General features: G+C 33.7%; 1 protein-coding gene across 3 annotated transcripts in view; it reads right to left on the minus strand.

Annotated features, from left to right (window-relative positions):
- ARL6 (ARF like GTPase 6) overlaps positions 1–14,979 on the minus strand; it is a 54,740-nt gene that overhangs the window by 17,742 nt on the left and 22,019 nt on the right. For all 3 annotated transcript variants that reach the window (XR_014294467.1, XM_082626089.1, XM_082626088.1), the window contains 3 exons: positions 12,414–12,475; positions 11,925–11,993; positions 7,673–7,767 (listed from right to left, as the gene is read on the minus strand). Coding sequence is in view for 2 of the 3 variants with exons in the window: in XM_082626089.1 (XP_082482215.1) it covers positions 7,673–7,767; positions 11,925–11,993; positions 12,414–12,475 (226 nt within the window). In the remaining variant the exon portion in view is untranslated. The remainder of the gene's footprint in view (positions 1–7,672; positions 7,768–11,924; positions 11,994–12,413; positions 12,476–14,979) is intronic.

Genomic DNA, 14,979 nt, shown 5'->3' on the forward strand with positions numbered 1-14,979 from the left:
GACATTACATAATGATCAAGGAATCAATCCAAGGAGATATAACAATTGTAAATATATATGCACCCAACATAGAAGCACTTAAATACATAAAGCAAATATTGACAGATGTAAATATAGAAATTGAAAGTAACACAATAATAGTAGGGGTCTTTAACTGCCCCTTCCATCAATGGACAGATCATTCAGAAAGAAAGTCAATACGGAAACACTAGCCTTAAAAGACATATTAGATCAATGGACTTGATAGATATATACACGACATTCCACCTGAAATCAGGAGAATACACATTCTTTTCAAGTACACATGAAACATTCTCCAGGATAAATCACATGTTAGGCCTCAGTAAATTTATGAAAACTTAAATCATATCCAGCATATTTTCCAACTACAATGTTATGAGACTAGAAATCACTACAAGAAAAAAAATTGCAAAAAACAGAAACACATGGAGGCTAAACAATATGCTACCAACCAACCGATGGATCACTGAAGGAATCAAAGAGGAAATCAAAAAATACCTGGAGACAAATGAAAATGAAAACACAAGAATCCAAAATCTATGTGACACAACAAAAGCTGTTCTAACAGGTAAGTTTATATTGATGCAAGCTTACCTCAGGAAACAAGAAAAATCTCAAATAAACAACCTAACCTACCACCTAAAAGAATTAGAAAAAGAAGAACAAAGCTGAAAGTTAGCAGAAGGAAGGAAATAGTAAAGATCAGAGGAGACATACATGAAGTAGAGACTAAAAAGGCAATAGAAAAGATCAATGAAACTAAAAGTTAGTTCTTTGAAAGATAAACAAAATTGATACACCTTTAGCCAGACTCATTAAGAAAAAAATGAAGAGGGCCCAAATCAATAAAATAAGAAATGAAAAAGGAGAAGTTAAAACCAACACCATAGAAATATAAAGGATCATAAGAGACTACTATGAGCAACTATATGCCAATAAAATGGATAACCTGGAAAAACTGGACAAATTTCTAGAAATGTACAGTCTCCCAAGACTGAGCCAAGAAGAAATAGAAAATACGAACAGACCAATTACCAGTAATAAAATTGAGTCAGTAGTAAAAAAAAAAAAATCCCAACAAATATAAGTCTAGGACCAGGTGGCTTCACAGGTGAACTTTATCAAATATTTAGAGATGAATTAACACCTATCTTTCTCAAACTATTCCAAAATGTGCAGAGGAAGGAACACTTCCAAACTCATTCTATGAGGTTAGCACCACCCTAATACCAAAATCAGACAAAGATATCACACACACACACACACAAAATTACAGGCCAATATCACTGATGAACATACATGCAAAAATCCTCAACAAAATATTAGCAAACCGATGCAACAATACATCGATTCAACCCAGGAATGAAAGGATTTTTCAGTACCAACAAATCAATCATTGTGATACACCACATTAACAAGTTCAAGAATAAAAACCATATGATCACCTCAATAGATGCACAAAAAGCTTTGAAATAAATTCAATATTCATTAATGATTATAAAACTCTCTAGAGAGTGGGTACAGAGGGAACATACCTCAACATAATAAAGGCCACATATGACAAGTCAACAGCTAACATCATACTCGATGGTGAAAAGCTGACAGCACTTCCTCTAAGATCAAGAACAAGACAAGGATGCCCACTCTCACCACTTTCATATAAAACAGTTTTGGAATTCCTAGCAACAGTAGTCAGACGAGAAAAAGAAATAAAAGGAATCCACATTGGAAAGGAAGAAGTAAAACTATCACAAGGATCTGTCTGCAGATGGCATGATCCTATACATAGAAAATCCCAAAGATGCACCCCCAAAACTACTAGAGCTCATCAGTGAATTCAGTAAATTTTCAGGATACAAAATTAATATAAAGAAATCTGCTGCATTTCTATACACTAACAATGAACTATCAGAAAGAGAAAATAAGAAAACAATTCCATTTACAACTGCATCAAAAAGAATAAAATACCTATGAATAAACCTACCTAAGGAGGTAAAAGACCTGTACTCAGAAAACTATAACATGCTGATGAAAGAAACTGAAGATAACATAAACAGGTGGAAAGATACCACGGATTGCAAGAATTAACACTGTTAAAGTGACCATACTACCCAAGACAAAATACAGATTCAGTGCAATCCCTGTCAAAATACCAAGGGCATTTTTCACAGAACTAGAACAAATATTTTAAAAATTTGTATGGAAACACAGAAGACCCTGAATAGTCAAAACAATCTTGGGAAAGAAGAAGAGAACTGGAGGAGTCATGATCCCTAATTTCAGACTATACTGCAAAGCTACAGTAATCAGAACAGTATAGTACTGGCAAAAAAACAGACACGTGGATCAGTGGAAGGATCCACTGATCCTTGTGATACACCACATTAGGATAGAGAGCCCAGAAATAAACACATGCACTTATGGTCATTTAATCTAAAACACAGGAGGCAAGAATATACAACGGAGAAAAGACAGTCTCTTCAATAAGTGGTTCTGGGAAAACTGGACAGCTACATGTAAAAGAATGAAATTAGAACATTCTCTAACACTATATCTAAAAATAAACTCAAAATTGATTAAAGCCTACCTGAAATCATAAAACTCTTAGAAGAGAAAACAGGCAGAACACTCTTTGACATAAATCATAGCAACATTTTTTTGGCTCTGTCTCCTAAATCAAAGGAAATAAAAGCAAAAATAAACAAGTGGGACCTAATTAAAGTTAAGAGCTTTTGCACAACAAAGGAAACCAGTGACAAAAATGAACAGACAACCTACTGAATGGCAGAACTTATTTGCAAATGATATGACCAATAGGGGTTAATATCCAAACTATATGAACAGCTCATACAACTCAACATCAAAATAACAAACAACCCAATTAAAAAATGGTCAGAAGATTGAACAGACATTTTTCCAAAGAAGATATACACCTCACCAACAGGCACATGAAAAGATGCTCAACATCGTTAATCATCTGAGAAATGCAAATTAAAATTGCAATGATATCACCTCACACCTGTCAGAATGGCTATCATCAAAAAGAACACAAATAACAAATGTAGGTGTGGATGTAGAGCAAAGGGAACCCTTGTACACTGCCCATTGGAATGTAAATTGGTGCAGCCACTATGGAAAACAGTATGGAGGTTTTTCAGAAAACTAAAAATAGAACTGTCATATGAGTCAGCAATTCCTCTCGGGTATTTATCAAAAAAAAAAACCCCAAATACTAATTCGAAATGATACATGCACCCTAGTGTTCATAGTTGCCAAGATATGAAAGCAACCTATGTGTCCATCAGCAGATGAATGGATAAAAAAGATGTGGTGCGTATATACAATGGCATACTACTCAGCCATGAAAAAGAATTAAATATCGCCATTTGCAACATGGATGGACTTGAAGGGTATTATGCTGAGTGAAATAAGTCAGACAGAGAAAGGCAAAAACTGTATGATATCACTTATATGTGGAATCTAAAAAATACGACAAGCTAGTGAATATAACATAAAAGGAACAGACTCGCAGACGTAGGGCGCAAACTAGTGGTCACCACTCAGGAGAGGGAAGGGTGGAGGAGCAAGGTAGGGGTAGGGGATTAAGAGATTCAAACTACTATGTATAAAATAAATGAGCTACAAGAATATATTGTACAACACAGGGAATATAGCCAATATTTTATATTAACTATAAATGGAACATAACTTTTAAAAATTGTGAATCACTATGTTGTACACCTGAAACTTATATGATATTGTATTAACACATCAACTATACCTCAATAAAGAAAGGACGTGGAAGAAGGGAATAACACTGTCAACTGACATTTATAGAACTCTTCACCCAAGAACAGCAAGATGTACATTCTACGTAATTGCAGATGGAACATTCACCACACTCAATTGTATATGTAAGGCCATATATTTCTAAGAATAAAAATCATGCAGAATAGGTTCTTTGATCACATGGAATTAAATCAGAAATCAATCACAAAAAGATACCTAGAAAATTCCCAAATATTTGGGAAATTAAATAATAATACACTACTAAATAATCCAAGCATCAAAGAAGAATTTACAAGGTAAGCCTGGAAAATACTTTGAGCCAAATAATAAAGAAAAGAAATATATCAAAATTTGTGAGATATAGCTAAATACTCAGAAAATATGTATTGCTTTAAATGCTTTTATTATAAAACAAAGGTGTAAAATGCTTTATTAGAAAAGAAAGGTGTAAAATCAACAATTTCCACTTCCATCTGAAAAAGATAAAATGAGATTCAATTTAAATACAGAAAGTTCATAATAAAAATGAAAGTTCTTAATAAAAAAAGAGAATTAATGAAATTTTAAAAAGACACACCCACAGAGGAAAGTACCAAAACCTAAAGCTGGTTCTTGGAAAATTAATAAAACCATAAACTCTTTAAAAGATGGAGCAAGAAAAACGGGAGGAAACATAAATTGCCAACATTAGAAATGAAAGAAGATATGTATATCACACAGGTCTTACAGACATTAAAATGATAATGAGAGGATGTTACAAACAATCTTATGCCAATAAATTTCACAACTTAGATAAATTAACAAATTAACAAATTCAGTCACAAATTACTGAAAGTGACCCAAGAATACAGAACTTTAATAGCCTTACATCATTTAAAGAAACTGAATTTATAATTCATGCCCCCAACATACACAGAAAATCCTGACCCAGATGGCTTCATTGGTAGATTCTATTTTAATGTTTAAGTAAGAAATAATACCAATTCTACACAAATCCAAAAGATAAAAAAATAAATAGAGGAGGAGTAAATACTCTTCAAGTCATTTTATGAGGTCTCTACAGCCCTAATACAAAATCAGGGGAGGCCATTGCAAGATAGGAAATGACAAAATGGAACCCATTATGCTAAGTGAAATAAGTCAGAGAAAGACAAATATCATATGATCTCACTTACATGTGGAATCTGAAGAAAACAAAACACAACAAACCGATAAGATGCAGAGAAGAAACTGGCTGTTGTCAGAGGCGGCTGGGGTGGAGGGAGCTTGAGATGGGTGAAAGGGGCCAAAAAGTACAAACTTCCAGTCATCAAATAATTCATGAGATGTAATGTATAGCATGGTGACTACAGTTAGTAATACTGTATTGTGTATTTGAAAGTTGCTAAGAATAGATCTTAAAAGTTCTCATCCCATGAAAAAAAAACTGTGTTGTAAAAAAAAAAAATGTTAACTAGACTTATTATAGTGATCATTTCATAATACAGTTGACCCTGGCACAATGTGGGGGTGGGGCTCCAAACCCTGCACAGTCAAAAATCTGTGAATAACTTCGTTGCCGACCCTCTGTATCTGCGGTTCCACATTCGTGGATTCAATAAACTTCGAATCATGTAGTACTACTGTAGCATTATTTGAAAAAAATCTGCATATAAGCGAACCTGTGCAGGTCAAACCCCAGTTGTTCAAGTGGCCAACTGTATATACAAATATCAAATCATTATGCTGAATACCTGAAACTGATATAATATTATATGTGAATTATATCTCAAAAAAATGTTCACACCAGCTTTATTCATAATTGCCCTGAACTAGAAACAGCCCAGATATTAATCAACAAGAGACTGGATAAGCAAACTGTGGTATATTCATATAATAGAATATTACAAAGCAAGTAAAAGGAGTAAACAAGTGATACAACAACGTGGGTGACTCCCCAAAACATTATGCTGAATGAAAAAACCTAGGCACAAAAATGTATGTACCTTTCCCCTCATTTATATGAAATTGTAGAATAGGCAAAATTCTGGGGATCAAAATCAGATTAGTAGTTCCTCTGTTTCCAGGTGTGGGGTGTTGATTGGAAAGGGGCATGAAGGAACTTTCTGAGGTGATGAAAATGTTCTGTTTCTTGATTGGCAATGTAGTTACATGAGTGTATGCATTTGTCAAAATTATAGAACTATATACTTAAGATCTGAGCATTTCACTGTATTACAACTTATACTTCAATTTAAAAAAAACTTCATATACGTTTCAGCTGAGAAATCCCTCCTTTGGGAATCTAACCTATAAAATAAATGTATCAGTAAGTACATAAAGATACATGGACAAGGCTTCAGTTGAGGAAATCAAGGTTCCCACGGTATTTAAAGCAGATTTTGTAGGAACTATTTCATTTTTTGGTCAACGTCAAAACACTTTTGGGGGAGAAAGTGGAAAGATTAACAAAAAGGGAATGTAGAATCAAAAGTGCCTTCTCAACCCAGATAAAAGACTAAGTTTTTGAAAGTGAAAAAGTCACATAAAAAGTACAGGCTGGATAATTTCCCCCCCAAATACTTGAATAAACTTGAGGTTGTCCAATAAAAATACCAAGGATATTATGGTTAAGCAGCAAGAATTGTTAGAAGTCCTTTTCTAAAACCACAGGTACAAAGGCCACTTAAAATCTTTTTGCATGAGTAAGGCTAAAAATGCAGAATTCCACAATACTACTGGAAAACTTACTGTGGGAAAAAAAAGAATATCTAGCAACAGGTGAATGACTGAATAAACTGTGGTACATTCACAGTATGGCATATTAGGCATCATTAAAAAGAATAATTATATATATGCAATTTGACTTGAAAGGATTTCCATCATGCAGTGTTATTTGAGAAGAGGAAGATGCAGAAGAGTGTACAGAATATGATCCTGTCTAGTAAATAACGATGACAGTTCTCATAGCGCCCAACCCTGTACAGTTTGCCCTCTGTATCCGTGGACTCCACACCCACAAATTCGACCAACTGTGAATGGAAAACACGCTGGGAAAAAATTACAGAAAGTTCCCAAAAGCAAAACTTGAATTTACCATGCACTGGCATTATTTACATAGTATTTATATTTTCTTAGGTATTATAAGCATCTAGAGATTATTTAAGGTATATGAGAGGATGTGCATAGATTCTATGCAAATACTACACCATTTTATATAAGGGACTTGAGCAACCACAGCTCTTGGTATCCTTGGGGATCCTAGAATCAATCTCCCATAGATACCAAGGGCGACTGTATGTATCTTTGGTACCTGTATATGTTTGTGTATGTATATATGATATGAAATATAGATAAAGGTATGAAAGAAAAAGTACCAAACTGTTAATATTGATATCTTCAAAGAGGATTGGAGGGCTCGGAGTAGTTTAAAAACAGAAAAGATCTGTTTTAAAAGAATTCCCACAATAAATATCTAAGAAATGCTGTGATCACACACACACACACACACACACACACACGTAAAAAGATGGTAACCAAAAAAATTTTAATGTGTTGAAACATCGATTTTTACTTTCTTCCTTATTCTTTTTCCATCCACATATTTTGCTATTGACACATTACTTACATAATCGAAAAAAAGGGCATTTTCATTTTCAGGGAAATAAAAACATTGCAAAAAGCTTTGAAATTTAAAAAATATATGGTACTGAAAGTAAAGATATTGTTAATTCTGCATAATTAATGTTTTAAAATTCAAAAATTTTAAATAAAAGATCACATAGTGTAAACAACACGTTTTGCTTACACCAAAGAACAAAACATCATACATAAACAGACCCCAAAGCACAGACATCACAGACTGAAAGACACACACATGTACCTGGATGATTCAGAAGAGTATCAAGTTCTTCTTTGGCCACAACCATTCTTAATCTATCACTACTATCAATGACAAAAATAATGGCTTGTCCTTCTCTGTATAATATAAAGAATGAGAAATATTAAAGACAAACTTGAACATTTTTCTATGTTTACTATCCATTTGCAATTCCTAACCTGTGTATTATGTCTTCATGTCCTATGTCCATTTATACATTACAGGCTTTGGTTTATATGAGTAATTAATATATTAACCATGTTAGTCATATTTCATGTAAAATCATTTCTTTTCATTTGGATCATAATATGGTAAATTTAGTGACATTTCATAATTTTAAAAAATAACTAGTAAAACCATAATCCTATTACACAGATACAACCATTAATATTTTCATGTAAATCATTTTCAACATTTCCTTTGTGTATATTCATATATGAATATCTACATCTGTATTTAAATGGAATCCTGCTGTTTTATACTGCCTTTCTGAAATATATGTACATTTCCCTGATCTTTTTTTGCAGTATAGTTTGAACTACTTTTATATGAAACATTAAAGCTCTACACCAGTGTTTCTCAAATATTTTTTACCATAACCATAGTGAGAAATATATTTTACATTAAGATGCAGTTAGACATATAAGTATATGTAAATATATTTGAAATAGTCTCCTGAGACAATACTTACAAAGAGCTTTTATTTTATTCTATTTGACTTTTAAGCTGATAACCAGCCACTGAAATGGTATAAGGATTCACTTATAGATCACAGCGGCACTTCAAAAATCACTGATTTCCTTCGCATCTTTCTTTTAATGATTATAAAGTATAATGGACGTGTCATTAAATATTGTATCAAACTTCTAGTTTTGGACTTCATAGGTTACTTCCAATTTTCACTACTATGAAAAACTTTGGGATAAACATCTTCCTAAATACATTTTAAAAATTTCTTGATACTTTAAGATCTGTTCTTAGGAATAAAATTTCCAGGAATACATACAAAATTTAAAGTTTTAGATAAACATTGATAAGATCTGTTCTTAGGAATAAAATTTCCAGGAATACATACAAAATTTAAAGTTTTAGATAAACATTGATAAATTATCCTCTGGAAATGTTATATCAATTTGTACTACTATCAGCACGTTTCCCACTCCCTTGCCAGCATGGCTCTTATCATTCTTTTCAATTTTTTACCATCCTAACAGCATATTATTTTACTTTGTATTTTGTTAATTGCTCATTAAGTTCAATATATTTTCAAATATTTATTGGACATTTATATATTTTTTGTGACTCAGTGTAATCATAAATTAAGATTTTAAAGTTCAATGCCATTAGTAACCACATGCATATAAAAATAAAACAACTTTTTAATACTATTTTCTCCTATCATTTAAAAAATGAATGCAGATTATCACAGTCACATATTACTAGTGGATATAGAAACTGATATAATTGGAAATATCTATCAAGAGCTTTAAAAATGTTCACTTTGAGCCAGTAATTTCATTTCTGGAATTTATACTAAGGAAACATGAAGTATGACAGAGATTTATACAGTAATATGTTAACTGAAGAATTGCCTATAATCTTTAAAAACTGAGAACAGTCTTTATGTCCAAAAATAGAGAAATGATTAAGCAAATTTGGGTACAGGAATATGAAAAAATATTAGGCCACCATGAGAGTTACATCCTTTCTATGTTTTTCCTGATTCACCCTTATCATAGAATGTTAACTGAAAAACTATATAGTACATGGTACATACTTTAGAAGGCTCCTTTCTCAATTATGTAAAGTGTATATTATATATTTCAAAATAGAAGAAACATACCCAAAAGATTAACAATGGTAAATTTATTAGTAGTGAGATTTACAGGAAACAATGTTTAAATATGCTTTTCTATATTTTCCAAACATTAACTCCTTTCCAAATATGTACTTTTTATGCTTTATTACTTTTTTATATTCTAAGAGTAATATGCAAAAATTATACAATAATTAACATTACAGAGTCATACAAATGACAAACTAAACTTCCTTTATAATCTTATTCCCAAAACAAATGCTATTAATGGTGCGGTACATATTCCACTAAGAATTTTCTTCTCTCTCCATATATATTAAGCACATACTTTTATTAAGAATAATTTTTTTCTTCATATAATTGATATGAAAAAATGTCATTATAAATCATTCTCAACACACATTCTTCTCTGTGTATCTTTGCCCAGTAGTCCTAGTCATACTGTACTTTTCTGAAAGCAAAAATTATGGCTGCAGAGCATGAACATTTTTCATTTTAACAGATATTGATAAATTATCCTAAGAAAGATGGTACATTCTCACTACAAGAGTGGCTTATTTTGCCAACAGTAGACTTAATTAATCTTTTTAACCTCTTTCAGTCTAATAGATTAAAATGCACTTGTTCTTTCACAATCAGAAAAGTACAGAGATAGAGGAAATAAATTTACTATTACTGTAGACTTCTCAACAGTAACCATATTCAGCATTCCACCTAAAATGTACCTATAATATTCCTGAATTCATTAACTTCTTCCAAAAAGATTTTGAAGAAAAAGAAGTTAAAGTCAGAAAAAAAGCTTCCTTTTTTGAAGTACTATTTTTTATGCAGTATTATGTTTTCTGTAATTAAAATAAATGTTACATTTTTAAAGTAATTAAAGTAAATACATTTTTTTTTTAGAAAAAAGAATTGTTTACCTACTAATTGGAAGAATAAACAAATCCTATACTGAAAACTGCGGTTTCCTTAAAAACAAAAACACCTCACATTTCCCCCAGAGAATTTATTGCAGGATACCACAAACATTCCACCCTTCCTTTTCCAAACTGGCCCTCAAATCTGAAGCATTCTTCTCTTTCTACCTCAGAGGTCCTCTGGCTCTATATGATTTAAATAGCCCTTCAATATGAAAAGAATATCTGGAATAAATCTCCTTTGGTTCCTACCCAAGGAATAAAACATTTGTCCCCACATTAGCATGAAAGAATTAGCCAATGAGGGGGCTTCCCTGGTGGCGCAGTGGTTGAAAATCTGCCTAATGCAGGGGACACGGGTTCGAGCCCTGGTCTGGGAAGATCCCACATGCTGCGGAGTAACTAGGCCCGTGAGCCACAACTACTGAGCCTGCGCTTCTGGAGCTTGTGCTCCACAACAAGAGAGGCCGCGATAGTGAGAGACCCGCGCACCGCAATGAAGAGTGGCCCCAGCTTGCTGCAACTAGAGAAAGCCCACGCACAGAAACGAAGACCCAACACAGCAAAAATTAATTAATTAATTAATAAACTCCTATCCCCAACATTTTCTTAAAAAAAAAAAAAAAAAAGAATTAGCCAATGAAAATTAAAATCTGATCTGGCAGTCATCACACACCATTTCAAGACAAGAGTTCATGAGAACAAAAGTGCATTTAGCGGAGAGATACTGTTTATAAATTTCAGACTCCAAAAGTGAGTTACACTCATCTTAAATGAAGAAGTCCTAGCAATATTACAAGTTTAATGAATTTATTTTAACATCGCATGCAAATCTTGAGAAGGTATAACACACTTGGATCCTAGCAACTTGACAGCTGTTAATCAGAAGAAATTGGTGAGCACTTGATTTGCACATGCTAAAAATATCTTGTTTAGAATTGCTTGTAGAACACATGGATCAACTATTAGTGCTGTTATTTTAACTAAATTTATACAGTTAGTATTTACTGATCTATCTGGCCAGAATCATACTTGGTCTTGAAGAAATACTGAATTAAAAAAAAATCCCTTCCCTTGAGAAGTTCATAATCCCACTAGGGAGGCAGCTATGGTACATGAGTTAAAGATGTAATAAGTACGATTCAAGAGATATGAATGGACGAAGTACCGTGTCAACACGGGGGACAGAATAACTGGGCAAAACAGTGGAATTCTTCATAGAGGAGGTGATTTTTGAGCTAGTCCTTAAAGAACAAAGATATTAACCTTAAGTTGCAGAGAAGTAGGGTAGAATAGGACATTAAAAACAGACAGAACAACATATGCAAGGTCAGGAAGAATCTGAAGCATTTGAGAAATAATGTGAAGTATGATTATACTTTTTTTAAAAATTAGGAAGTATACTTAAATTATATAAAGAATAAACATTGCAACCTAGCCCATGTAATCCTTTGGATTTCTAATCATTACTGGTTATTAAAATATAACCATCTAGTTTACCAACAGTCACAAACATACTTACTTATAATAGTGTTCCCAGAGATTTCTGTATCTTCCTTGACCTGACATGTCAAACACTGTAAAAGACAAACTATAAAACAAAACAAACAAAATGAAAAAACATGACTACATTATAAGGTAGTAAAATTGTAACTTTTACTTAAAATTTTAAATTGTTTTCAATCAAAGAAACCACCCTTGAATATACAATATTCAACTTGGGCCAGCTTTCAAGTACAAGTGCCATAGAATGAATTTTTTTGAATATAAATATGATTTTACAATGAGTAACATATAAAAAAGATATTTCCTTTGCTAGTGAGGTTGTCAGAGTTTATCTAAACTCTGAATTCTTTAGAATAATCCAGAGGTAGTGGTACAAATATTTAAAATCTATGGGCTTCTGAAATAGCAAATTACTTTTTTCTAAGAGTAGGAGGAATAACTATGTAGATCTAATATCATTTTTCACGCACAACTTCTTAATCACAAGTTTAATAAAATGAATTACCTGGACGATTTGAATTTCTCTATGCTGAATCCTATCGTTGGAACTATATCTTGAGATTGAGCCTTTAAGAGAGAAGACAAAGTTTAGAAATTTGCAATTACCAAAGATGAATTTTTCCTCACGTTAAAAAAAAAAAGCACCCAGATTTTCCAGTTCTAAAATCTGCCACTAAGGAGATGACAGGATTAAACAAAATTATAAATTTTGCAATGAGATCACTGCGTGTGAATTCTTTATAAAGTTTAAGGTTTACTAATTACAAATCTGCATGTGTGTCTTCACATTCACATTTTGTGGCTTGCTGCAAGTTACCACAGACTTAAAGTGGTTTCAAAAGTCTCCTTCAGCTCACATATAGGACTTTCTAATCTTTCATACTTATTGAGTTTATATATGCTACAGAGGACTGTGCTCATGTGTAGATGGTGAATATACATGGTCCTTGCTCTCATGGAATTTATAACCTGGAGGAGGTAAACCGCAATAAACAACTGAGTTACAAGTGAACACAATTTTGAGCAGTGCTCAGTGCAATGAAAGGTGATTGAGGGTGGGAGGCAATGGGGCAGAGGAGGGTTAGTATAGAAGAGCCTCTCTGATGAGGGGACATCTCACCCAGGAGTGAATGTTAAGAAGGGGAAAAGCTATGACAAGATATTGGCAAAGAACATTCCAGTCAAAGGAATTAGCCAGGGCATGACCTCAAGGCGGGGAGGAACTCACCACTCAGAAAAAGTAGAAGGCCTGTATGTCTAGAGTATATTTAGTAAGGGAAAGAGCTGTACGTAATCAAGTAAGATAGGTAGGGCCTTGAAGGCCATGGTGGGAACTGTGTGGAAAAGAGATTGCAAGGGGGCAAGAGTATAGTGGGAGACCTGCTGACACATCCCACAGGCAAGTAAAAGGCCTTAAATGGACAAGTTAGCTCATCAAATGCATCATAATACTTCTATCATCAAAACTTTCTCCTTTTGAATAAAAATCCATTCACCTTCTGACCCAGATGCCTAGGATTTATTCTCAACTCCTCCCCTTTTTACATTCCCTATACAACCGTTCTCTAAGCTTTATTGGTTCTATCTCACTAACTTAGCTCAGGCCCTTATCGTTTCTTGCTTCAAATTACTACGACAGCCTCCTGATTACTCCTAATTGCTAATATACTACCTAAACAGGTTACTTAACTTCTCTTAGCCAGGGGTCCCCAATCCCGGGCCTTGGACCAGTAGCGGTCCGTGGCCTGTAGGGATCTGGGCAGCACAGCAGGAGGTGAGTGGTGGGTGAGCGAGCGAAGCTTCATATGCCGCTCCCCATTGCTCCCCATTGCTCGCATTACCGCCTGAACCATCCCCACCAACCCCCCTGCACCCACCCTGTGGAAAAACTGTCTTCCATGAAACTGGTCCCTGGTGCCAAAAAGGTTGGGGGCCGCTGCTCTAAGCCTTAATTTTCCCAAATGTAAAATATATTATTACTATCCTTAACTCATAATGTTATCATGAGAATTAAATAAGTTAATGGATGCAAAATACTCAACATAGTGTCTGGTCCATAGTAAATGCTCAACAAATGTTTGCTATTATTAGAATTACACTCTCACTGATTTCAGTTTCATTCCCCAATTTTCTCCATACTGCCCAAAGTGTAACTTAAAAAAATTTCCTTTCAGCTCATCTTGTTGCTTTTATGTAAACACAGGAGAAGTAGAGGGGAAATTGTTGCTCCACATCATTATGTTCACTTCGGTAGTGTACTCCTGAAAATTGAAAATTCAAATCGAAAGACAGAAGGTGAAAAGTCACTGTAGCTTTGTCACCTCAATAGTAATGTGCTAGTGAAAAGACCTCCCAGAGCTGCCCTGGTTTTGGCTTTCTGAGATTTGTTTATTCAGCTTTTCCTTTCATCCTGTGAGCTGCCTAGTATTCTTCCAAAAATATCTCTTTTTGTTTATGTTAGACAGATTTTATTTCCTGCTACTCGGATTCCTGCCTCATACATTAGGGGTCTTTTATTGCACGGCAAACTTTGGAATAAAGAGTTTCCTAATTTTTGTTGTCCCAAAATGCAACACTGTTTCGATTTTATGGATTTTCATGTTCCAACCATGTGATAAAATCATCAGCTATTATTATTAGGAAAAACATAAAAATAAAAAAGTTAAAAGTTTAAAGAAATTCAGAAAATATACCTCAAATGAGTAGCTTTGTCTTCAGTGAACTGTAATTAGAAATTGGCCTAGCCTCTTCACAATCACCCAGTTTCCTCACAAACTCTTTCTGTTTCCAGACGAGCTACCCTTTAACTTGCTGTTTTAATAGGGATAAAATTAATCAACTTTCTTTTCTTCCCCTCACTTCTAAAGTTCTATTGGAAGATAATTAGAAAGAAGAAACTCCACAAATTAATCAGGATAGGACAAGATATGTGGGCTGGTACTTCCAGATTTTCCTCTAAACAATTCCGAAATAGTCTCCACCGATTAACTTTCCTCTGCTCTATCCAGGAACAAATACATTTGGTAATTCTCTAAATTGGACAGGGAATGCTTACAAAGCAAGCAAAGGGC

This window comes from Mesoplodon mirus (genome assembly GCF_964341445.2).
Source record: "Mesoplodon mirus genome assembly, chromosome: 6".
Taxonomy (NCBI): Eukaryota; Metazoa; Chordata; class Mammalia; order Artiodactyla; family Ziphiidae; genus Mesoplodon; species Mesoplodon mirus.